We start from the raw sequence: 26,977 nt of genomic DNA, 5'->3' as shown, positions 1-26,977 counted from the left end.
GGTGTGGCTCTCTGACTCTCACAGTTTAAAATTTTGGCTCTTTTTGTCGAACTTGTTCGCCACCCTATACCATTTCAGACAAATGGCTATCCAACATCTTCTTAAAGACTTCCAGTGTTTGGGCATTCACAACTTCTGGAGGCAACTTCTGTTCCACTGATTAATTGTTCTAACTGTCAGGAAGTTTCTCCTCAGTTCTAAGTTGCTTCTCTCCTTGATTAGTTTCCACCCATTGCTTCTTGTTCTACCCTCAGGTGCCTTGGAAAATAGCTTGACTCTCTCTTCTTTGGGGCAGCCCCTGAGATATTGGAACACTGCTATCCTGTTTCCCTTAGTCCTTCTTTTCATCAGACTAGACCTACCCAGTTCCTGCAACCGTTCTTCATATGTTTTAGCCTCCAGGCCCCTAATCCTCTTTGTTGCTCTTCTCTGCACTCTTTCTAGAGTTACAGCATCTTTTCTACATCATGGCGACCAAAACTGAATGCAGGATTCCAAGTGTGGCCTTACCAAAGCATTATAAAGTGGTGTTAACACTTCACGTGGTCTTGATTCTATCCCTCTATTTATGCAGCCTTAGGCCAGGGATGGCTAATCTTTTTGTCATGGCGTGCCGAAAGCATGCGCACATGCGTGCACCAGCCTGCAGCCATAATGCAATATGTGCGGCGGCGGCCCCCACATGCATGCACACAAACCCTGCATGCGCCCTCCCTGCCCATTTCTGGCTTCCAGGTTGGTGCAGGAGGCCTTCCAGACCTAAAATGGGGCACCGGGGGGAGGGGGACGGACGTGTGCGGCCTCTCCACACCCCGTTTTGGCTTCCAGGTTGGTGGAGGCCTTCGTGGCCCAAACGTGCCCTGTTTTGGGCCTAGAAGGCTTCCTGCACCAACCTGGAAGCCAAAATGGGGCATGGTGGGGCTGCGCGAGGCCGCAAAATGCAATGTGAGCACTCTAGCACATGCACCCCTCACTGCATATATGAGCGGGCATCCCCCCTCCCGTGCATGCGCAGCAGAGACCTAAAGACCAACTGGCTGGCAGGAGGCACGTCTGCCTGCGTGGTGGAGCTGAGCTGGGGCAACAGCTGGCGTGCCTGCAGAGGGCTCTGCATGTCACCTGTGCCAAAGGTTAGCCATCACGACCTTACGTGGATAAAAAAAAAATGTTTTTCAAACTTGGCAACTATAAGACTTCAACTCCCAGAATTCCCCAGGCAGCTTTGCTGGGAGTTGAAGTCCAAGAAAGTCCAGTTGCCTCCTGAAAAATCACCTTTGGGACAACCATGGCCTGGATGACCGAGAATCTCTAAAAAGCAAAGGGTAAAGGTTAGTCATTTCCGACTCTACAGGCGGTGCTCAGCTCCGTTTCTAAGCCAAAGAGCCAGCACTCTCATCGATCAGAAAGGTCGGCAGTTCAGCAGTTCGAATCCCTAGAGCTGCGTCACGAAGTGAGCTCCCGTTCCTTGTCCCAGCTTTTGCCAACCTGGCAGTTCGAAAGCACGTAAAAAATGCAAGTAGAGAGAGGAGGAGCCAACGTCACGACGATAGGGACTTGCGGTCTCGATGCTCCGAGACCGCAGCCGATACTTTTGCCGCTGGGTGGTCCAATCGGACCTAAACCGTCTCGCAGAGACGGTAAACAGGAAGAATACGTCTTGCTGATCTCAAGTGAAGTTCTTCAAGCCGGCAACAAAAAGTCCAGTAACCAGGCTGATGAAGTCGGGGCGGCGCCAAAACGAAAGGATACGGGAAGAGAAAGTGTTTCCAGCTGGTGAGGAATTTTTACCGTTTTAAAAGAGACTGCCTATAAAAAACTTAAAAGTTAATTTAAATTTGAGAACAGAAGAAATAAGCGGCGGAATTAAGCTTTGAATGGCTTTGGACAGTGGGTTATCTTACTTTTTAAATGTTATTTTCATGGATGGAATTTATGCAAGCCTTTTAAAACGAATGGATTAAGTTTTCTTCTTTTTTATTATTATTTTTTGCAATCTATGGACTAAAATTCTCCTTCATTACTGCATGTGTTTTTCCCTTTTTCTTCTCTATTTCATTCAAGAATTTGACTTTATAACTTGGAAAAAAAAGATACAAAAAGCAACAAAGAAAATTGTAACAACAGAGGGGAAGATGACACTGCTACTCGGAGGCTGGAGGTTTGTGTATTGGAAACAAAACACTTTTACTTTCCTCACTGATTATTCTGGCTTGGCACTTCAAGAACTCACTCTTTTGTCTATAGAGAGTGATAAGAAGAAAAGCATACAGATGTTCCTTTGAAGTATATCTTTAACCAGAGAAAAGTGAAAATAAAACCTTATTGTGAATTTATGCTTAATTTTGTAAAAACCTTCCAAGCCAGAGCAGCAATATAATGGCACAATCTCAACAGCAGAAAGAAACTTTATGTTTTCAAAAGATATTCTTAGAAATTCAAAAATTATCAAATACATTTGAGAGGACGGAGAAGAAGTTGGAAAATCTAGAGCATCTAACAGTAAAATAAGATGAAGAAGTTGGAGATGTTTATCAAGTGGAAAAGGTGGAGGTTAGAGTCCTAAAAACCGAAGAGGAAAATGGCTACAAAGAAATTAAATCCGCTGATATCTATGGTGATTGGTTTGTGTCTGGAAATGGAAAGAGTGGAATACAGAAAGAGGAATTAAATGGAGGGGAACTCTACCCCAGATGGCAAGATACAGAAGAAGAAAAAATAAAAGAATTTATGGAGCTAAAGAGAGAAATTTTGTTAGCAACATCGTTGAAAACACCACTGACAATTAAAGATAAGCTGATTAAGGAAACAGAAGAAGGGCATCGAAATTACACGAGAGACTTAATAAGCAATGAGTTGCAAAGAGGAGTCCATACAAATTTGATTAAAGAGATGATTAGAGGACTGATACCACAAATGGCAGAAGGAACGAGATTGTTTTGCTACTGGAAAGATACAGGTTGATAGATGAAAGGGTATAATCTAAAACTAGTTAAACTTAATGAAATTTAGTGACAATAGATATAGTTAAATAAATAATTGATAATGATAATAATGTATACATATGTATTGCTATGATAAGTAATAATTGGATATGAATATTGAATGGTACCTATGAAAGGAAGATTAGAATTTTTTTTTGTTACATATAAAGGTTAATAAAAAAGAACTAAGTTAAGTTTTGTTTATTAGGGGGAAAATGTTATGATAAAGGACATGATAAAGTCAAATAAAAGAGGGATAATGATAACAACGTATATATGCATGGGTACAATATAAGGAAAGTGGATGTAAATTTTAAACAGTGATTTGGGAAGGAGGATTAGAAATTTTTGTTACTAAATATTATGGATGTTTAGCCAGAATAGGCCATAAGGATTCAGTGTTATTGGAGGATATTAGAAATAGCAAATGAAATGCCAGTATGTGGTTATGTTTTAAATCTTGATATATTTTATGATGAAGGACGTTTAAACAATTATAGTCAAATGAAAATGGAGGTATGATTATGGTAATATGTATAAATATATCTGAGTTAAAATACTTGAGTTAATATGAATTATGCTTGATGACTGTGGAAGAGATGCACGAAAGTCTTTTGTAACCAACTGATACACTTTCTACAGTATGTAAAGAAGGAGGATTCTTTGTGTTGTGTCTGTTTTGAAAATTAAAAAATAAAAATTATATTTATATAAAAAAATGCAAGTAGAAAAATAGGAACCACCTTTGGTGGGAAGGTAATAGCGCCTTCGGCGTTGAGTCATGCTGGCCACATAACCACGGAGACGTCTTCGGACAGTGCTGGTTTTTCGGCTTTGAAACGGAGATGAACATCGCCCCCTAGAGTGGGGAATGACTAACACTTATGTGTGAGGGGAATCTTTACCTTCACCTTACAATCTTTCTTGCCAGTTATTAAGCAAATCACTGCAGTTAAGTTAGTAAAACAGTTGTTAAGTGAATCTGGCTTCCCCACTGGCTTAACTTGGGGGAAGGTCCAAAGAGGTAATCCATGACCCTGGAACACTGTGACCGTCATAAATATGAACTGGTTGCCATGGTTTTGGGGTTGGATACCATCTGTACGCTGATGACACTCAGCTGTACATTTCCACCCCAAACCACCCCAACGAGGCTGTCGAAATGATGTCCCGGTGTTTGGAAGCCGTCCGGGTCTGGATGGGGGACAACAGACTCAAGCTTAACCCCTCCAAGACCGAGTGGCTGTGGTTACCGGCACCTCGGTTCAACCAGTTGATTCCATCACTGGCCATAGGGGGCGAACAATTGCTCCCTGTGGAACGGGCGCGCAATTTGGGCGTCCTCCTAGATGCCCGGCTGTCGATGAATGACCATGTGGCAGCCGTGGCAAGGGGGGCGTTCCACCAGGTTCGCCTGGTGCGCCAATTGCGCCCCCTATTGGACCGGGATGCCTTACGCACAGTCACTCATGCGCTGGTGACGTCTCGTCTGGATTACTGCAACGCTCTCTACATGGGGCTCCCCTTGGGATGTACCCGAAGACTACAGCTAGTTCAGAATGCGGCCACGCGGGCCATCATGGGGAGTACTAGGTACTCCCACATAACACCTCTCCTGCGCGAGCTGCACTGGCTGCCTGTGGTTTTTCGGGTGCGTTTCAAGGTGTTGATTACCATCTTCAAAGCGCTCCATGGCACAGGACCTAGCTACCTGCGGGATCGCATCCTACCACATACATCCCTGCGACCAATTCGCTCTCACAGGGAGGGACTCCTCCGGGTGCCGTCCACCAAGCAATGCCAACGGGCGGCGCCTAGGAGTAGAGCCTTCTCTGTGATGGGCCCAACCCTCTGGAATGACCTCCCCCCCGATATTAGAACTACTACCGACTTCCGCTCCTTCCGACAAAAACTTAAGACTCACCTGTTCCGATTAGCCGGCCTGGCCCACTTATAGTTTTACTCTTACCTCCTGGCGGATATTTTATTTGGGATAGTTTTCAGGGTAAATGTTTTTATAATTTTTAAAATTTTAATCTAACTTAACTAAATTGTACAGTGAATCATTACTACCTCCTCCAGTCCTATATTTAATTTATTTATTTTGTATTTATACCATGTATATTTATTGTTCAATTATTTTAATATGACTGTACACCGCCCCGAGTCTTCTTTTGAGAGAGGGGCGGTCTAGAAATTGAATAAAGTTAAGCATCTCAATTTTGAGTAGGTTGACCCTGGGGATGCTACAACAGACATAAATGTGAAAAATCACCTCTTTCAGGGTTGTTGTAACTGTGAACGGTCACTAAACAAACTGTTGTGAATCGAAGACTACGTGTCGGAGCCCACCTATTACCATTGTAAGGATCCAAAATAGCCACCTGATTTTATGATCTTTTTTTGCAACCGCCGTTAAATGAATGCTACGGCCATTAAGCAAAGCTCTTGTTCTCTATGGGGCATTTTTGCCAAAAACCAGAAGTGAAGGTCACTTTGGATTAGCGAGATGGATGGCATATAAGTTTAAGAAGTAAAAAAATGAAAATGAAAATATGTCTCTGAGGGAGGTGGGCAGTCAAGGGATCTATATATATAAAAATGGTGCGCCCCCCCCCCCCTCTCTGTGTCTGTGTGTGTCTGTGTGTTCCGGTATAACTCTGGAACACTTCAAGCAATTTCAACCAAGCTTGGTACATTAATGACTTGCTCTCTGGAAACAAATACTGTGGGGGTAAGACACCCCTAACACCCCTTGGAGTGTGTGTTCTGTTAAGATACAGCCTGTTGTGCCTTAAAATGGCTTCTACTGTACAACGCACTAGAGTTGCCATGGTAACGGCTTCACAGTACTCCACAAGGGGGCTCCCTATGGTAAGGGGGGAAATCCAACATTAGAAATTATGTTTGGTCCGGACATTTTACCCCCATAAATAAATACCCGGGCAACGAAATATAAACAAACAACACCTAAAACGCAGCCATATGATGAGGGAGTGGGCGTTGTAACTTTAGAACTGCAAATTTGGGGGGGTCCGTCATAACTCCAATGGTCATAAGTCAAGGACTACCTGTAACCAGAAAAGGAGGCAAGAAAATCCAAGCACCTTTTCACAAAGCTGAACTCTTGACCTCTTCCAAACCAATACCATTTGTCTTTAATTTATTTTTAAAAAAAATATCCTAGTATTACCGCACTTACTGTTTTAAGTGAGGGAGGATCTGCTTTTCCGGGAGTCACTGTCAATTCCCCATTCTTCCGCTGTTCATGAACTTCCAAAGCATCCACTAGCTGGGTTCCTCTAGTCAGCCGGTGTCGTTTTCTCGCCTATAAGCCATGCAAACATGCTTTTGAATTCGGGAGTCTAAAAAAAGCCATGGTTTTTCCCCCCCTCCCCAAATAGCAACAGCAATAGCACTTAGACTTATATACTGCTTCATACAGCCCCTCTCTAAGCGGTTTACAGAATCAGCCTCTTGCCCCACAACATAAAATGGGTTTGGGGGTGGTGGTGGTTTGGTAATAAAAACAAGCCATTAAAAAAAGAAACAGCAACAGAGGGCTGGGAAAATTGAAGAGATGGAATTGTTGTTATTGTTATTAGTAGTAGTAGTAGTACAAGGTGCTACCAGCCAACCTCGTAAGGGCTGCTTTCCAGGGTTAAAGGAGAAGATGGTCAACAGTTTTGAAGGCGGAAGAGGGCTCTACGCCCCAAGGGCAGATCAAGCAGCAGAATCATCTTCTAGGTCACAGTGATGGCGAACCTTTTTTTTCAACTGAGCCAAATCTCGCCAAAACCACGATTGAAATTTATTTTGAGAGCCACATTTTTAAAACCGAAAATACATAGGATGGTACACTGTTTTTAGTTTCAATAAGTTTTTATTGAGAATATTCTGCATGCAAGTATCCACATAGGTCGGGAGGATACAAATAACACAACTAATAAAACAAAAACTTTAGAACGATATTATTTATCGATAACATTAAATTCCGTAAAATTTGCCTTACAATGTAGAGAAAATTACATCCTGACAATGACTGACAAAGTCACAACCACTAATGTGAACATTGGCCTTGCATTTCCTTGGATAGTTTGAGTAAGTCAGGTTTGTATGTTGTTGTTTTTAATTTCATCTCTCTCTCCCACTTTCTTTCTTTTTTTCTTTTTCTTTCTCTCTCTCTCTCTGGCTCTTTGTCTCTCTCTCCCTCCCTCCCTCCCTCTGTCTCCCTCTGTCATTTTCTCTGGGTGTCTATCTGTCTGTCTCTCTCTCTGTATCTCTCTCTCTCTCCTCCTTCCCCCATCTCTGTCACTCTGTGTGTGTGTGTGTCTGTCTGTCTCTCACTCACTCTGTGTGTGTGTCTGTCTGTCTCTGTCTCTCCCTCTGTCTCTCTCCCCTCCCTTCCTCTCTCTCTGTCACTCTGTGTATGTGGGTGTGTCTGTCTCTCACTCATTCACTTAATCACTCACTCTGTGTGTGTCTCTCTCTCTGTCTCTCTATCTTTCTCTCCCTCCCTCCCCCTCTGTCTCTCTCTGTCTGTGTGTGTGTGTGTGTCTGTGTCTGTCAGTCTCTCTCTGATTCCCTCTCTCACTCCCTCTCTCTGTTCCTCTCTCTGTCTGTCTGTCTCACTCACACACACACACACACTGTGGTCACCTTGTTGAGTGTTCCAATCACATTTGAAACACTCAACAACTGGCCTGCATTTATGGTATTTTGCAGCATTCTGCAGTCATAGGACCAATTTTGTCCTATAACCAATAATTAAATTGAATGGTTGAATTGTCCCACGACGAGTTGGCCATAGCGAGTGGGCTGCGAGTTGTCCCATTCCGGCCATGTACTAGGGAATGGCTGTGTGCTTCCCAAGGTGCGCCAAAGGAGGGTGAGCTGGCTTTGCACCAGGAAAGAAAGGCAAGCCGCTCTTCCTGCAGTGCCACCCAAGGCCCCTTCCTTCCCAGAAGCCACCTCGCAAACAGGCATCACAAATGGGAAGGTTCAGAGCCGGCAGGAATCCAACAGCCTGCACAGAGCACCAACTTGTCTCCCCACCAAAGTGGTACCTATTTATCTACTCCAGAGATGCTAAATTCAAGCCATGCGGGGCAGATCCAACCCGTAGGGTGCTTAGAACTGGTCTGCGGGGCTGTCCTGGAAACCGTCTCTGCATGTGGCCCTCCCGGGCTCCATTTCCGATGCCAGAGGGCTGCAGGAGGTCATCACAGCCAAAAACGGAGCCTGGGAGGGCCGTGTGAGGGCTGCAGGACATCGAGCTAGCTACACCCACCCAGGCCACATCTACTCAAACACCCCACCCCACCCCACCCGGAGGTCAAACACAACCCTGATGCAGCCCCCAATGAAATCAAGTTCAACACCCCTGAACTACTCGCAGAGAACATGCTTCTAAACTGTTCGGTGGACAGAAGCTGAGGCGAGTGACGGGAGCTCACCCTGTGCTAGGACTCGAACCGCTGGAGCAGAGACCATCTTCAGCATCATTAAGCCACTGAGCCTCAAGAGATGAGGTCACTGCAAAAGGCACAACAACCACTGGGAAAAAAGGTCTCTTTTGCGCCAAGTAGCACATCGCAGGCCATGGCATGGAAAGATCTTCCCTGAAGAGGAAAAGGTGTTGAAAAGCTGACACAATGGCACATGTTCTTCACCGCCATGTGCTCCAGAGTTGTTTAGGATTTACAACCAGTATTTGTAACACATGGGTGCAAGTCGAGGATGCTGCAACCGTCATAAATATGAGACAGTTGCTAAGCGACTGAATTTTGATTACGTGATCACGGGGACGCTGCAATCATGTGAAAAACGGCCAGAGGTCACTTGTTTCAGGGCCGTTATAACTTCAAACGGTCACTAAACAAGCGGTTGTAAGATGAGGACTGCCTGTATATATGTTGCTCACCTGCTGCTCTGTTTCGAGGGAACGAATCCTCTTCCTTTCCACTTTAAAATCACTGTCGCTGTCATCGTCTTCACAGAATGAGGCTTGATGTTTGGCAGACAGCTTTGAAGCCAGCGTAATTCGTGAGACGCTTTCTGCAATAACAAATACACCAGAGGGAGTCTGGGGAAGCTTCCTATTCAGCAGAAAAACAAGGGACACGGTGGCTCAGGGGCTAAGACGCTGAGTTTATTGATCAGAAGGTTGGCAGTTCGGCGGTTTGAATCCCTAGTGCTGCATAACAGAGTGAGCTCCCGTTACCTGTCCCAGCTTCTGCCAACCTAGCAGTTTGAAAGCACGTAAAAAAATGCAATTTATGTTTTGTTTGTCTACGTCGTCTAAAAATAAAAACTTTTATTTAAAAAAATGCAAGTAGAAAAATAGGGACCACCTTTGACAGGAAGGTAACAGCCTTCTGTGTGCTTTTGGCATTGAGTCATGCCGGCCACATGACCACGGCGACATCTTTGGACAGCGCTGGCTCTTCGGCCTTGAAACGGAGATGAGCACCGCCCCCTAGAGTCAGGAACGGCTAGCACATATGTGCAAGGGGAACGTATACCTTATTCAACAGAAAAATGTAACCCGGCAGAGAAGAAGGAAATACAGGTAGTTCTCCTTGACTTAGAACAGTTCCCTTAATGACCATTCAAAGTTAGAGCGGCACTGAAAAAAGTGACTTGTGATCATTTTTCACACTTGCGACCGTTGTAGCATCCCCATGGTCATGTGATTTCCATTTGGATGCTTGACAGCTGACTCACATTTATAACGATTGCAGTGTCTTGGGGTCACGCGGTCCCCTTTTGCAACCTTCTGACGGGCGAAGTCAATGGGGAAGCCAGATTCACTTAACAACCGTGTGACTAACTTAACAACTGCAGTAATTCCCTTAGCAGAAAAGCCATAAAATGGGGCAAAACTCACTTAACTAATTTCTCACTTAGCCACATACATTTTGGGCTCAATTGTGGTCATAGGTTGTGGTCTGTAAAAATGAAAAACATGCGGAGAACATGTTGTGACTCTAGAAAGAGTGCAGAGAAGGGCAAAAAAGATGATTAGGGGACTGGAGGCTAAAACATATGAAGAACGGTTGCAGGAACTGGGTACGACCAATTCGCTCTCACAGAGAGGGACTTCTCCGGGTGCCGTCCACTAAGCAGTGCCAAAGGGCGGCGCCCAGGAGCAGGGCCTTCTCTGTGATGGGCCCAGCCCTCTGGAATGACCTCCCCCCCGACATTAGGATTACCACCGACCTCCGCTCCTTCCGTTCAAAACTCAAGACCCACCTTTTTCAACTAGCAGGCCTGGCTCAACCATAGTTCCATCTTAATCCTCCTGGCAATCTTTTAAACTTGTAATTTTATATTGGGGTATTTTAATTCTTAATTTTATTATTACTATTTCTGTGTACTGTAATGATTGTTGTGTGTTTTTATACCTCCTCCGTGAAATGTTTAATTGTATAATATGTGCTTTTTATTTATTGTACGCCGCCCCCAGTCCCTTCGTGGAGAGGGAGCGGCTAACAAATCTAATAAATCTAATCAAATCTAATCTAATCTATGTCTAGTTTAATGAAAAGAAGGAGACATGGGGAGACATGATAGGAGAGTTCCAATATCTCAGGGGTTGCCACAAAGAAGAGGGAGTCAAGCTATTCTCCAAGGCACCTGAGGGTAGAACAAGAAGCAATGGGTGGAAACTAATCAAGGAGAGAAGCAACTTAGAATGAAGGAGAAATTTCCTGACAGTGAGAACAATTAATCAGTGGAACAGAAGTTGCCTCCAGAAGTTGTGAATGCCCCAACACTGGAAGTATTTAAGAAGATGTTGGATAGCCATTTGTCTGAAACGGTATAGGGTTTCCTGCTTGAAGTAGAAGACCTCCAAGGTCCCTTCCATCTCTGTTATTCTGGTATAAAGGAGGTCTGTGTCTTTAAAAGCCCCTTAGATAAGATGGTACCTTTGTGGGTTGAGCTACTTCCACCGCCTGGTGAGGTCTCCGTTGCATGGCTGGGGAAGAAAGAAGATGTGGTTTGGCAGCCTCCTTCTGCATCCTGACCGGACGATTTAGTGTGGCATGGGCATCGGCAGAGTTTCAAAAGCTCGGTCTTCTTGGATTCTTTTGAGCACAAGTCATCCAGTGGTTTTTCTAAACAGCAGGCAAGATTTTTTTTTTAAAAAAAAAATAATAATTCTTGACTTACAACCATTCATTTAGTGACTGTTGAAAGTTGCAGTGGCATTTGAAAAAAGTGACTTGAGACCATTGCAGCAGTCCCAGGATCATGTGATCAAAATTTGGAAGCATGTACCATATTTTTCAGAGTATAAGACGCAACAAAATTTTGAAGAGGCAAATCAAAAAGAAAAGTTTTTGCACTCTGCAGGCCCCCCCAAAACGGGTCTGTTTTTTTTTTTCAAAAAAGGGGGGGGGGGCATGCATGGCCTTTAGGAGGCTTGTAGAGTGCCCCTGGGGGGGATCATTTCTGCCCTCCCCAGCCCCCAGGAGCCCTCTGGAAGCTCCTAAAGGCTAAGCACAGCTATTTTGGTGAAGGGGGCGAGGTTTTGGGAGGCCAAAAATGCTGTATTCGGTGTATAAGACACAACCAGATTTTCAGCCTCTTTTTTGAGGGAAAAAGGTGCGTCTTATACTCTGAAAAATACGGTATTTAAAACAGTTGTAACATACCAAGGTCAATTGGTCACCATTTGTAACCTTCCCAGCTGACTTCTGACAAACGAAGTCAATGGGGGAAAGTCAGATTCACTTAACAACCGTGATTCACTTAACAACTGCAGTGATTTACTTAACAACCATGGCAAAAAAGGACATAAAATCGGGCACAACCTGAAAGTGTCTCGTCTCCTCCCTCCCACCTTTTAACCAATTTATAATATCCCTTGCCTTTTTAAAATTTTATACGTATATTGTTATTAGGCTTTTAACATTTTATGGTACACTACCCGTAGAGTCCCTCTGTGAGAGAGGGGTGGTTCTTAAATATGATAGATAGATAGATAGATAGATAGATAGATAGATAGATAGGTAGGTAGGTAGGTAGGTAGGTAGGTAGGTAGGTAGGTAGGTAGGTAGGTAGATGATAGATAGATAGATAGATAGATAGATAGATAGATAGATAGATAGATAGATAGACAGACAGACAGACAGACAGACAGACAGACAGACAGACAGACAGACAGACAGATTTTTTGTTGTTGTTAGTTGCGAAGTCGTGTCCAACTCCATGGACAACACAACCCCATGGACAATGTTCCTCCAGGCCTTCCTGTCCTCTACCATCCTCTGGAGTCCATTTAAGCTCACGCCGACTGCTTTGGTGACTCCATCCAGCCACCTCCTTCTCTGCCGTCCCCTTCTTCTTCTTTTGCCCTCCATCGTTCCCAGGATGAGGCTCTTCTCCAGGGAGTCCTTCCATCTCATTAGGTGTCCAAAGCATTTGAGTCTCATCTTTAGGATCTGGCATTCTAAAGAGCAGTCAGGGGTGATCTCCACTAGGACTGACTAGTTAGTTAGTTAGTTAGTTAGTTAGTTAGTTAGTTAGTTAGACAGACAGACAGACAGACATGGATGGATGGATAATGGATACATTTGAATAGATAGATGGGAATATATTTATATAGATAGACATAACATTAGCAGGAAGAATGAAGCCAAAAAGAGTCTTGATGGCTCAAACAGGCCCACCCAAGGCCTCACCATAGAGAGACTGCTGCCAGGCCAGCGCAGAGCAGAGCAGGGCCAAGCTTTTTCCGCTTCCAGTGGGACTCTCCAGCAGGCAGTGTTGCTTGGAGCTCAGCCCCTTCACAATCTGCAAAGAAGGAAATGAATTTTGCCAGCACGGAAAACAAGCTGCTGCCTTTTCTTTCCTTTTCCCTTTTTGCTGCAAGATGGCAACTAAGAACACCTGAAGATCTTATTTACCTGTTGCTTTCAAACTATTTCCCTAATTTGATTCCTAGCAGAACCAAATTTGAAAAATAATGTAGAGGGCTATCTATTTTAAAGCATGGAATTTCGACAGCAAATGCAATTTCTATTCCGTGTGAAAGGTTGGATCCTGACTCCACAATGCTGTATTAAAAGCTTTCCATTCCTGACTTAAATAGCCTGCAGAGTCCTAGGGTCATGTGCTCACCATTTGCGACCTTCCCCGCCGGCATCCAACCAATCAAGTAATGCGGGAAGCCAGGTTTACTTAACAACCATGTGATTCACTTAACAACTGCAGTGATTCACTTAACCAACGGGGCAAGAGATTGGGGCTAATCATTTTCACTATGATTTAAAAGTTTTGAATTTAATCCTGTTGCTTTCTTTCTTTTCTTTTCTTTTTTAGAAAAACAAAACACCAAGCAAAGCTTTTAAAAGTTGAAAGACAGAAAAAGATTTCGGAAGCGGGAGAAAATCCTTGTTTTCCAACTATAAAGTGATGTTTCTCAATCTTGGCAATTTTAAGAAGGGTGGACTTCAACTCCCAGAATTCCCCATCCAGCATGCTGACTGGCTGCATGCACTTAACAATTCTGGGAGTTGAAGTTGCCAAGGCTGAGAAACAGCGTTGTAGAGGCTTAAGCGTAACCTTACAATCCTCCTCCTCTTTTAACGACCTCATAATCCCTTGTGGGAAGGAATCTGGGCAACTGAATGAAGCTGAGCGTTTACTGGCCGGATGCCCTTCCTGTCACCAATGCGGAATTTTGTTCATCAGATATATTCTCATTGAGCCCGGAGAAATATCTGTCTCTACCTAGGATTGAACTCACAGCCTCCTGATTGTGAGACGAGAGCTCCATCTCTAGGCCACCACACCGCTCTTAGGCATAATCTTACAACGACTGCTATAAAACCATTGCTTTTCAGACTTACTGCGTTCATCATAGCAAGCTGCGATGGATACGCCTTACAAGGGAAGAGAATTTTTACACCACCGATCGTGTATTCTGATGTTCGTAATGCCATAATCGCATTGGCTTATCAGGACATCCACCTACAAGAAACAAGAAGCAATGTTTTAAATTATAAACTGTTGAGATCCGATCCCGCCTCAGCTGGTTGACTTTGGCCAATCACCAGGGACCTGTGAGTTCTAGTCCTGACATAACTGGGTGACATTGGGCCAGTTACTCTCTCTCAGTCCAACTCATCCCCCAGGTTTCTTGTGAAGATAGCAGGAGGAGGAAGACGTATTGGATACGTTCACCACCTTCAGTTATTTGTAAAAATAATAAAGGCAATATACAAAGAAATCTAAAAAGAAAAGTCTTCAAAGAAAAAAACCAGGAAGTCCAATTGCCTCCTGAAAAAAGCATCTTTGGGACAACCTTGACCTGAATGACTGAGAATCATTACAGACTTTTAGCTATGCAATTTGGGATGAACACCCTTTGAGCGGTGTGGGAGTACGAACGGATTTCCAGAAAAATTGCAGACAACAGGAACTATTAGCACTATTCAGGGGATCCTGAGGACACAGACAAATCTCTAAGCAGCCTCAACAACTTTCCAAAAGGATGCAAATGACCAGCTGTCCGCAAGGAATATAAATCCTTCCTTTTCCCCACCATCCAGCCAGAGCTGAAGAAGCTTCTTGGATGAGAAGTGAAAAGTCTTCAAAAGAAAAAAAACAAGAAAGTCCAGTTGCCTCCTTGAAAAACACCTTTAGGACAACCATGACCTGGATGATGGAGAATCTCTACAGATTTTTAAACAAATCTAAAATAAAAAGTTTCAACTGAGAATTCAAAAATCCATAATAGAAGGAAGGCTAGATCAAAGTGTTAATACCACTTTATAATGCCTTAGTAAGGCCACACTTGGAGTTTTAGTCATCACGATGTAGAAAAGACGTGGAGACTCTAGAAAGAGTGCAGAGAAGAGCAACATAAATGATTAGGGGCCTGGAGGCTAAAACATATGAAGAACGGTTGCAGGAACTAGGTATGTCTAGCTTAAGAGAAAGAAGGACTAGGGGAGACATGATAGCATTGTTCCAATATCTCAGGGGTTGCCACAAAGAAGAGGGAGTCAAGCTATTCTCCAAGGCACCTGAGGGTAGAACAAGAAGCAATGGGTGGAAACTAATCAAGGAGAGAAGCAACTTAGAACTGAGGAGAAATTTCCTGACAGTGAGAACAATTAATGAGTGGAACAGAAGTTGCCTCCAGAAGTTGTGAATGCCCCAACAATGGAAGTCTTTAAGAAGATGTTGGATAGCCATTTGTCTGAAACGGTGTAGGGTTTCTTGCCTAGGCAGGGGGTTGGACTAGAAGACCTCCAAGGTCCCTTCCAACTCTGCTATTGTATCGTATTGTAAATCTTTTTTTAAAAAAAACCTGTACTATTACTTCTTAATAAACGTAATAAACATGTTTCAATGATAGGTTAGATCCCACATTTCTGCGTGATTTAAATCAACATCAAAAAAACCTGTGGATTCAGATATGCATTGCCAAAAGGGACCTCAAAAGGGACCTCAAGAACAGACTGCCAAGAAGCACAAAGGCATTCATATTTGAAATTCTCTCTGGTTTTAGTTTAGGCATTGAACTCAGAAAGAAGTAGCAATAGGTAAGATGAATGCTGAACCCCTTAAGAACTAGTTCGAGTTGACCCATAAAAAAAAAAAAACCTGCCAAGCAAAGCCAAAATATTAGCAACCGCCTCAAAACAATCCCACATGGAAAACAAAACCTACTCAGATCATAACAAGCTGAGTGGAACTATGCCAGGAAAGAGAGACAAGTGTTCCATAGTGTACATTTCTAGTTCCAAATGTGCAATTGGCACATTTGTGGAACCTGTCATGTTTTTGGATGGGCTAGGGCAGTGATGGCGAACCTTTTTTGGCTCACGTGTCACAAAGGGGGGGAGCGCAGGGGGGTCGAGGGCGGGCGTGCCGCACCCATAATGCAACACGCGACCCCCCCAGTGCGCATGCGCGCACAACGCGCAACCCCCCCCATTTTTACATGTTTTTTTGCCCTCCCCAGGCTCCAGGGGCTTTATACGAGCCTGGGGAGGGCGAAAAGAGCCCCCCCCCCGACCCCCTGAAGGCCCTCCGGAGGCTTCAGGGATTGTCCGGAGGCTTCCCTGAAGCCTTCGGAGCGCTTAAAACCACACTCCGAGCAAACCGGAAGTGGCTTCCGGTTTGCTCGGAGGGTGGTTTTAAGCGCTCCGAAGGCATCAGGGACGGTCCCTGAAGCCTCCGGGGGGGCGGGGGAGGCTCTTTTCGCCCTCCCCAGGCTCCTATAAAGCCTCTGGAGCCTGGGGAAGGCGAAAAATAGCTTTTAAAGAGGTGAACTCAGCTGGCCAGCGCACGCATGCGTGCTGGCCAGCTGACAGGGCAGCGCCTTGCGTGCCCTGACAAATGGCTCCACGTGCCACTTGTGGCACGCGTGCCATTGATTCGCCATCACGGGGCTAGGGCTATTGTGAAGTTCCCAAAAGATGACCTAATTAATTTACGAGCCTCGAGACAAAATCCATTCATTTATTAGGATCAACATTTTGGCATGTTCTTCTGCGGAGAGTCGAAACTGATTTCCGCTTATTTGCATTTGAACTTTACCCCTGAATCCCATCCCTTCTGTCTGTGTCATAAATCACATCCACCAACAAGGTGCTGAAGCAGGCTATAAACAGGCGCATTTCACACGCCAGTTGTAGGAATATGAGACCTGACTCTGGCCAAAGGTATGCATGGAATTCTCCTCCTTTTTCTTTATTAGTAGCCATGGAAACGCTTTACAAGTTGACAGCTATTTTTTGTTTGTCCAGACTGTTCATTTTCCTATTTTTACTTTTTCTATTTTTATTTATTCAATTTTTATGGCCCCCGATCTCAGAAAACGACTCTGGGTGGCGACCAATCTTAACGTCTAGGGCAGCAGTTCTGTCAGAGTATATTCATGAACTGGAATAGGGCATAGCAACAAGATCAGCCAATGGGAGCTGAAACACTTTGGAGCCTGGGCGTGGCTTAGCTCTGTTGCTCTGAGTCGGTACTAAATCTATATACTGGTCTGCTGCTGGAAGTGAAACTGGAAACCGTTCTCTCCTTTGACTGTATTTGCTTGTATCTACCACATTGGAAGAACCAGCCATTGGTATTGTATATGACTTATGTGTTATTATGCATATAAAGAGAAGTTAATGAATCCTGCTGCATCAGTTACCTGTGTGCTTTCTGGATTTCATTTCTGCAACAAACTCTAACAGGTTCCCAACCAGCAATCTGTGGACTGGCACCGGTCTGCAGCATGTAAGCAACTGAGTTACGCAAACAAGCGAAGCCCTATCTGCGACATGCAGGCAGCACGCAAAGCACACCCTCTGCAGTCCGCAGAAAAACTCTCTCCATGGAATCGGTCCGTGGTGCCTCAAAAGGTTGGGGGCCACTGGTCTATGGAGATTCTCAGTCACCCAAGTCATGGCTGTCTCAAAGGTGCTTTTTAAAAAGGCAACTGGACAAAAGTCCAATTGTCTTTTGGAAAAGCACCTGTGGGACGACCAATCTTAAGTTTTAATTGTTTTGATTGTCTATTTGATATCTTGTAAGGTGCCCAGGGTGTTTGGCATAGTTATTGATATTGTTGGTCGCACTCAGACAGATATTTAAGACTGCATTTGGCTTTTAAATTCACCTATAGCATCCTTCTCAAGGAATCGGGTTAGACAAATGACGTTGCTGGATGGTGTTTAAAGACATCATCACAGGATGTCAGCTGTTCCGAGAAAAGCTGCCTTTTGCAATTAACTGGTGGTGAATTTGTCAATGCCGATGGTGTTCCAGTGGAGCTCCAGATGTTTTGAGACTGCATCCAAGGGGCCTATTACTATTGTTACTACCTTTGCTTTCTTTTGCCACATTCTATTTCTATTTGTGGATCTTTATTTTGCTATCTTCTCTAGTTCTTTCTCTTCCACTATCTACAGGTACTGCCACATCCACTATCTAACATTTTTGTCTTTGTCTTTTAACAACAATTGTTAAGTAGTGGTATTATATTGCAGATACTTGTCCGTTTGTATTCTAAAGTCCCAGTCCTCATTTTCTGTTTTTTTCCATTTTATGATCCCACCAGTTTTTGCAATTGGTATTTCTAGCAGTTCTTCCAATCTAGTTGTTGCTACTTTGACATACCACTGCTTGTAATCAGTCTATGCAGTCTCTTATTGTGGTTATGTTGACTTTTAGCCAGATGTATAGATGGGATTTGGCTTTTTATATTCACCTTTTATTAATAGGCAGATGTGGATGTATGAGGACATGAAAAGTATGATCACTATAATACAATACAATACAATAGCAGAGTTGGAAGGGACCTTGGAGGTCTTCTAGTCCACCCCCCTACCTAGGCAGGAAACCCTACACCGTTTCAGACAAATGGCTATCCAACATCTTCTTAAAGACTTCCAGTGTTGGGGCATTCACAAACTCTGGAGGCAAGCTGTTCCACTGATTAATTGTTCTAACTGTCAGGAAGTTTCTCCTCAGTTCTAAGTTGCTTCTCCCCTTGATTAGTTTCCACCCATAATTCTACCCTTAGGTGCCTTGGAGAATAGCTTGACTCCTTCTTCTTTGTGGCAACCCATGAGATATTGGAACACTGCTATCATATCTCCCCTGGTCCTTCTTTTCATTAAACTAGACATATCCAGTTCCTGCAACCGTTTTTCATGTTTTAGTCTCCAGTCCCCTAATCATCTTTGTTGCTCTTCTCTGCACTCTATCTAGAGTCTCCACATCTATTCTACATCGTGGCGACCAAAACTGAATGCAGTTTAGTATTACATTACATTTTTATATATATAAAATGAATTGGCTTAAGTCGAGGTCTACCTATACATGCTAGTTGCCAACCATCCAAATTTGGATCATAGGACACTGCATATAGTATCCTAGCTGTCTATAAGTGTGAGGACTGATTGAATGCTTTTTTCAATGCTGTTATATTTTCAAAAGATTGCTAAATGAATTATTGTAAATCAAGGACTTTTGTTGTTGTTAGTTGTGAAGTTGTGTCCGACCCCATGGACATCATTCCTCCAGGTTTTCCTGTCCTCTCCCATCCTCCAGAATCCATTTAAGTTCACGCCGACTGCTTCAGTGACTCCATCCAGCCCCCTCATTCTCTGTCGTCCCTTTCTTCTTTTGCCCTTTATCGTTCCCAGCATGAGGCTCTTCTCTAGGGAGTCCTTCCTTCTCATTAAGTGGCCAAAGTCTTGTGAGTTTCCTCTTCAGGATCTGGCCTTCTAAAGAGCAGTCAGGGTAGATCTCTTCTAGGACTGACCGGTTGGATCACCTTGCAGGAATCTTCTCCAGGGAGTCCTTCCTTCTCATTTGGTGGCCAAAGTCTTTGAGTTTCCACTTCAAGATCTGGCCTTCTAAGGAGCAGTCAGGGTGGATCTCCTCTGGGACTGACTGGTTGGATGGCCCTGCAGTCCAAGGGACTCGCAGGAGTCTTCTCCAGCACCCGAGTTCAAAGGCCTCCATTCTTTGGCGCTCAGCCTTTCTTATAGTCCAACCTTCACAGCCATCCATTGCAACTGGGAAAACCATAGATTTGACTATACACACTTTTGTTGGCAGGGTGATGTCTCTGCTTGTTAGTATGCTTCTAGTTTTACCATAGCGTTCCTCCCCAGGAGCAAACGTCTTTCAATTTCTCTGCTGCAGTCCCCATCTGCGGTGATCTTGGAGCCCAGGAAAATAAAATCTGCCATTACCTCCATTTTTCCCCATCTATTTGCCAGGAATTGAGAGGGCCGGATGCCATGATCTTAGTTTTCTTAATGCTGAGTTTCAAGCCAACTTTTGCACTCTCCTCCTTCACCCGCATCAGGAGGCTCTTTAGTACCTCTTCCCACACAAACAAACGGACTTATGTGTGTGTCTGTGTGTGTGTATATATGCATGCATGCATGCATGCATGCATGCATACATACATACATACATACATACATACATACATACATACATATATATATATATATATGAGTATTATTGAACTGACTGTAAAAAATTAAAATTAAATAATTAATGGAGGTTAGGCTGCCCAAATTTTAGGATTTTTTTAAAGGAATTGATGCACCAGAAAAAGCAAACTTTACTTGAGGGATGATGGTTTCTTTCCAACACCCCCCCCCCATGAAAATTAAGACTTTTGACTCACTAAACGCTGGAGGGGGCATTTTATTCCCTCCCCTCCCCCATGCCTCACTTTTCGATCCTTCAAAAAAATCATTTTATGGAGGATAAATTGAAAGGCGCAAAAACGAGCGTGGTTTAAACAATTCTCCCCCTCCCAAAATTTGAATTGGAAGAGTCGAAAAGCGCTGTACTCCACACCCACCCCCGCCTTCCACCGGGTTTTTGGACTCGTCTAACGTGGAGGAGCCAACGCGCGCCCCTCTTCTCAGCGCGCGCAAGGAGAGTTACCTCAGGATTCCAAGCGCTTCTTCGCTCGCTTTCTCAGACTTCGATCCTTCCTTCCCGCCTCGGCTGCGACCGCTCTCTTCCGGTTTTTCTGCCAATCAGTGGCTAGCTAGAAGCGCCAACGAGAGAAAGCCCGGTAGCGCGGCTTCCGGTGTCCTTCGGTTGCCTAGATACCTCGCGGCCTAGCTCTCCAGGGCTTCATTTCGGAAACTACCTAGTCTTATAGGGGCGGCGTGAGTTCCGACGGCTGCTCCAAAAATTTAAGGAATTCACATTTAGTTGGCTGCGAGGAAGACCCCCTGATGAAGGAAAAAGGCCTTTCGAATTGGTAGAGGCCTTAGTCCCTTGGCACTGGCTGTATGGCAGGGATCTCCAACCTTGGTAACTTTAAGACTTGTGAACTTCAACTCCCAGAATTCTTCAGGCAGCTGGCTGAGGAATTCTGGGAATTGAAGTGCACAAAGTCTTAAAGTTGCCAAGGTTGGAGATCCCTGCTCTATGGCGCCTCATGATCTTTGAGCTGGCAAGATAGGCAGTGGATTATGGAAAGCGTTAAAACATTATGACAGTGTTTCACTCCCAACAACTTTAAAACCTGTGGACTACAATTCCCAGAATTCCCCAGCCAGCACGGTTTGGCATGGGTGGACTTCAACTCCCAGAATTCCCCAGCCATAGTTGCAAAACATTGATTTATTTTTCTTCCCCTGGAAAAGAATAAGTGTCTTTCCTGACAGTGAGAACAATTAATCAGTGGAACAACTTGCCTCCAGAAGTTGTGAATGCCCCAACACTGGAAGTCTTTAAGAAGATGTTGGATAGCCATTTGTCTGAAACGGTATAGGGTTTCCTGCCTAGGCAGGGGGTTGGATTAGAAGACCTCCAAGGTCCCTTCCAACTTTGCTATTGCATTGTATTGTATTGTATTGTATTGTCTCAGTGGCTAAGACACTGGGCTTGTCAATCAGAAAGGTCAACAGTTGGGCGGTTCAAATCCCTAGTACAGGTCTGCGTGAGCAGGGGGTTAGACTAGATGACCTCCAGGGTCCCTTCCAACTCCGTTACTGTTGGATCTGGGCAACGAGAGAACAGACTGCGGACACGAAGTGACTTAACAGCTCTTTATTAGTAGTAGTAGTGATCCAGCTTGCTCTGTGGCCAGAGGGTTCCCCTTTTATAGGAATCGGGTACGCCTCTCGACCAATCAGAACGATACCTGTTTCCCGCGGTAGCAGCGGACCAGAGAGGAGACTTGCCACGATATATGTTAATATCTAACACCCCTCCCCTCTTAGACGGAACGTTGCGGTTAGTTATATAGTCCTTAAGGTATGTTGGCGTTTGTCTTACTCGGGTGGAACGTCGCAGTTCGGGTTGATCGGAAGTAGTTGCAGGATTGGTTGCTTTCTCTGTTTCGCGTTCGGGAGTCTGTAGGCTTTCGTTACTTTGGCGTTCGGGGATCTGCTGGTTTTCGTTGTGTTGGTGTTGTTCCTCTTGTTCTGTCCTGGGCTCGCAGGTGTCGTAGTTCTCTGTGTTGGGGGTTTCTGGTGGTTGATTCTGTATTGGCAGGTAGCTCTCGTTCTCGGTTCGAAGGTCTGAGTGCGCCAGGCGGCCCCGTAGTTGATCGATGTGCCTTTTCCAGTTTCACCCGTCTTCCAGTTCTAGCAGATACGATCGTGGACCCGTGATGCCAATGACCTTTGCTGGCATCCACAATGTTCCTCCTTCATAATTGTGGGCGTATACTGAATCTCCTATGCTAAAACTCCGAATTTTGCTTGTGGAGTCTGGGGGTGCTGTGGCAGAGTAATTCGGGTGAAGACGGTCCAGGTGAGACCATAGACGGCGGCCCATGAGTAGTTCAGCGGGGCTCCTACCCGTCGTAGCGCTGGGGGTAATGTGTTGAATCAATAGGTAATGGTCAATGCGTGTTTGCCAATCACCTGGACCCATCCTAGCGAGGGCCTCTTTTGCGGATCGCACCATTCTCTCCGCTTGTCCGTTTGATGCCAGATGGAATGGCGCGACGAGGGCATGCCGAATCCCCTGACCTGCTAAATACGTTTCGAATTGCATGGCCGTGAACTGGGGCCCGTTGTCGGAGACCAGGAGGTCGGGCAAGCCATGAGTGGCGAAAAGTCGCCGTAGAACCTTAATGACTGCCTCTGCCGTGGATGAAGTCATTAGGACTACTTCTAGCCATTTGGAGTATGCATCCACAACTATGAGGAAGGTCTGACCTTGAACTGGCCCTGCGAAATCGATGTGTATTCTCGACCAGGGTGCTTTAGGCTTTTCCCATTCTGTGGCGGGCGCTTCCGGGGGTGCAGGCCTCGATTCCTGGCATGGATCGCAAGTGGCCACCCATTCCTCTATCTCTTTGTCCATGTTTGGCCACCAAACGTAACTTCTTGCCAACGCCTTCATCCTAACGATCCCCGGATGGCCAACATGTAATGCATCTAGCACATTTCTACGTAACGCATAAGGAATAACAACTCGATCCCCCCACAATAAACCACCTTGTAACACTGAGAGTTCATCACGTTTTGACCAAAACATTTTGAATTCTGGGCCCACGTTTCCCTTCGGCCACCCCCTCCAAACCCAAGTTTGAACTTGCTTTATTATATTGTCTTTAGAAGAAAACCTTGCAACATCGCAGGAAGAAACCGGTCCTGAGTCCAAACAGTCAATGAGCAGCACCGGTACTTCGGGAGTGGGGTCTGGCAAAAGGTCCGGTAGTGGGCAACGGCTGAGTGCGTCTGCGTGTCCTAGGGTGGAGCCCGGTCGATGAATCAACTTGTAAGAGTACGCAGCCAGGAAAACAGTCCACCTGGTCATGCGAGGAGAAAGGGAGACTGGAGTGGGGCGGTTTCCCGCCAAAAGTCCCAACAGCGGTTTGTGATCTGTAATCAGTTCAAAATCGCGGCCGTAGAGGTATTCGTGGAAACGTTTTACTCCAGCTACAGCAGCTAACGCTTCCCTGTCCATCTGGCTGTAATTCCTCTCGGCCGATGAAAGAGTCCTGGAGTAGAAAGCGATGGGTGCTTCATTCCCGTTTGGCATCCTGTGGCTGAGGACTGCGCCGACTCCAAAAGGTGATGCGTCGCAGGTCAATACCAGCGGTAGCGTCTGGCTGTATTGGACTAACAGCGAGTCAATGGTGAGCAGGCGCTTTACTGCGGCGAAGGCTGCTGCTTCGGATCGTCCCCATCTCCATGTTGCGTTCCTCTGGAGTAGTCGATGTAATGGCTCAGCAACGGTCGCTTTCTGTCTCAGAAAAACGCTGTAGAAGTTAAATAGTCCGAGGAAGGCCTGCAACTCGGTCTGATTTCGTGGTGTGGGGGCGTCCTGGATCGCCTTTATTTTCTTTGAAGTGGGGTGTATTCCCTGACCATCGATTCTATATCCCAGGAATTCTACGCTAGGCACGTTAATTTGGCATTTCTCCTTTTTTAGGCGGAGGCCCTTTTCTCTGATTCTGGCCAAAACAGTTCTGACTCTTTTTAATAGTTGCTCCTCGTTTGCAGCGGACACCAAGATGTCGTCGAAATAGGGGACGACTCCCGGTATCCCTTGCAAAAGCCGTTCCATGACGCTCTGGAACAGACCTGGAGCAATACTCACACCGAATTGTAGCCGGTTGCATTTGAATGCTCCTCTATGCGTCACTATAGTTTGGGCCTCCGCTGTGGCGCTATCCACGGGCAACTGCTGGTAAGCTTGTGCCATGTCTAACTTAGCAAATATCTTTCCTGGCCCCAACAAATGCAATAGGTGTTGTACTACTGGCACAGGATATGCGCTTTGTTGTAGCGCGACATTAATTGTGCATTTATAGTCCGCGCAGATGCGGACTGATCCGTCTGGCTTGACTGGGGTCACAATGGGAGTTTCCCAGCGCGCGTGATCCACCGGCTCAAGGATTCCTTGCTCTACTAACTTATCTATCTCCTTATCTATTTTTGGGCGGAGTGCAAAAGGCACTCGTCTCGGTTTAAGTCGGATTGGCGCCACTTTGGGGTCTAAATTGAATGATATTGGTTTACCCACATACTTACCAAGACCGGGGCTGAACACATCCTCGAACTCCTTAAAAATCTGCTCAGCGCTGCTGTTCTCCACGGCGTTGATTCCGGTGACTTCTAGCCCCAAGGATTCGAACCAATCCAGTCCTAGGAGGTTTTGTAACGATGTGCTGGCGATGGTCACGGGCAGCTGGGCTACGATGTCCTTGAAACGGATCTGGAACGTGCCTTGGCCCACGATGGGGACTCGGTTCCCCTGGTAGTCTCGTAGCAGGATGTCTGGAGCGCGTAGTTGGCTCTTTTTGAGGCTAGGGATAGCCTGTTTCATGGATGCCCATGAAATGATCGTCAGGGACGATCCTGTGTCAACTTCCAGCTCGCAAGGTGAGCCCTCCAAGAGGACTGTGACTTTCAGCTTTTTAGGCCGCTTGGTGCGGACCTGACTTATTGTTGTGAGATACGTTCGCAACTCCTCTCTCTGGGTTAACTCTATCTCAGCATCTGTATCCTGAAAATACTCTCGTTGAGCGTCTTGATAGAACGCTCTCTCAGCTCTTGGTGTATAGTCTCTCTGGGAATACGTTCGCTCAGCTCTTTGGGGATTTTCTCTCTGGGTAAACACTTGTGGATTTCTCTCTGTGCGCCCTTTTTGGTTTCGCCAAGCCCCTGGGTTGGGCTTCTGTTGGCGGTATGTAGGTGGCTGCCGTGAGGCAGGGACTCCGCTCCGGCACACTCGTGCGATGTGCCCAAGTTTGTTGCAGAGTGAACAAACAACGTTCCTGAACCGACAGGTAGACCGGGGGTGATTCCCTCCGCAGCTTGCGCAGGGCGGCAAACGGAATCTGGGTCTCCCCCCAGGCCTCATGTGACTGCTCCGCATCAGGTGACTGTCCTCGAACTCGGGATCCTCGTAGTCGGGGTTGGTGTCCTCGTAGTGGACTCTGGTTTGTCTGGGTGCTGGTTGGCTTGTGTTGAACCCGCGTTGTATGCTTTCCGATGATCTTTCCGCTGACTCGGATGCCCTTGCTTCGTTTAGTGCTATTTGTAGGGTTAAATTTGGATTTGCCAACAGCCTTTTTTGTAGCGAAATGTCTCTTAACCCACAAACAAATTGTGCCAGGATATGCTCGTCCAGATCCCTGAACTCGCAGTTAGTTGATGCCTTACGTAGGGCTGCAACGTATTGATTGATTGATTCTCCCGCCTTCTGGTTCCTCGTGTTGAATTCCTGGCGGCAAACGTGGCGGGAAGGTTTTGGCGCGTAATGAGTCTGTAGAGTCTGTTGCAACGCCGCCCATGATACCGCTTGTATCGGAGTAGGTGCGGTGAGGTCTCTGGCCGTATTGAAGACTTCTTTTCCACAGTAGCCGAGGAAGATATTTTTCTTTCGTGCGTCGGTTATCCCCGTGTATTCGTTCGCTTCGAGAAAACACTCGAACCGAATCATGAATGCCTCCCATTCGTCATTCGCTGGGTCGAATGGAGCAGGGGGAGTATGCATCGCCATTTTCCTCGTTTGAATTTGCCGCGCTGCGGTGTCCTGAGATGGCTGCCGGAATTCCTGCCGAATTCCTGGGCTGGATCAAATCCGGAGATTCTGAAGTGGCGATCTTCGTCCTATCTGTCTCTCAATCCCACCTTCGTCGCCAATGTTGGATCTGGGCAACGAGAGAACAGACTGCGGACACGAAGTGACTTAACAGCTCTTTATTAGTAGTAGTAGTGATCCAGCTTGCTCTGTGGCCAGAGGGTTCCCCTTTTATAGGAATCGGGTACGCCTCTCGACCAATCAGAACGATACCTGTTTCCCGCGGTAGCAGCGGACCAGAGAGGAGACTTGCCACGATATATGTTAATATCTAACAGTTACTGTTTATTGTTTAAGAGACTGTAATCAGAGATACTTCTGCCTTCCCCCCACCCCCACCCCGCCCCCAAACAGCTTATGCTCTCTGACTCTATCATAATGAATTTTCTGCAGGGTAGTCCTTGATTTACAACCATTCGTTCAGTGACCTTTTGAAATTATAATGGCATTGAAAAAAGTGACTTTCAATCAGCCCTCAGACTTATAGACAACTTGACAGTATACACACAATCTTGTGTTTGGCAGCCAGTATGTACATCCTAGTGGACAACCATTTAAATAGGAGCCAGCCGTGTGCAGCAGCTGCCCAAAAAGCCAACACAGTTCTAGGCTGCATCAACAGAGGGATAGAATCAAGATCCCGTGAAGGGTTAATACCACTTTATAAGACTTTGGGAAGGCCACACTTGGAATATTTGCATTCAGTTTTAGTCTCCACGATGTTGAAAAGATGTGGAGACTCTAGAAAGAGTGCAGAGAAGAGCAACAAAGAGGATTAGGGGACTGAAGACTAAAACATATGAAGAACGGTTGCAGGAACTGGGTATGTCTAGTTTAATGAAAAGAAGGACTAGGGGAGACATGAGAGCAGTCTTCCAATATCTCAGGGGTTGCCACAAAGAACTATTCAAACTGTTTTCCAAGGCACCTGAGGGTAGAACAAGAAG

At 45.5% G+C, this 26,977-nt stretch overlaps 1 protein-coding gene across 2 annotated transcripts in view; it reads right to left on the bottom strand.

The window, feature by feature from the left end:
* Positions 1-20,510, bottom strand: part of BRIP1 (BRCA1 interacting DNA helicase 1) — a 130,290-nt gene extending 109,780 nt beyond the window's left edge. For both annotated transcript variants that reach the window (XM_081945389.1, XM_081945390.1), the window contains exons 1-6: positions 20,415-20,510; positions 13,841-13,961; positions 12,671-12,782; positions 10,913-11,101; positions 8,905-9,038; positions 6,184-6,309 (exon numbers count right to left, since the gene is read on the bottom strand). In XM_081945389.1, coding sequence (XP_081801515.1) covers positions 6,184-6,309; positions 8,905-9,038; positions 10,913-11,101; positions 12,671-12,782; positions 13,841-13,933 — 654 coding nt within the window. In that variant the 5' untranslated portion in view covers positions 13,934-13,961; positions 20,415-20,510. The remainder of the gene's footprint in view (positions 1-6,183; positions 6,310-8,904; positions 9,039-10,912; positions 11,102-12,670; positions 12,783-13,840; positions 13,962-20,414) is intronic.
* Positions 20,511-26,977: the final 6,467 nt, after the last annotated feature.

This window comes from Natrix helvetica (genome assembly GCF_964273705.1).
Source record: "Natrix helvetica genome assembly, chromosome: 2".
NCBI lineage: Eukaryota > Metazoa > Chordata > Lepidosauria > Squamata > Natricidae > Natrix > Natrix helvetica.
This window is presented reverse-complemented; position numbering and strand designations above follow the sequence as displayed.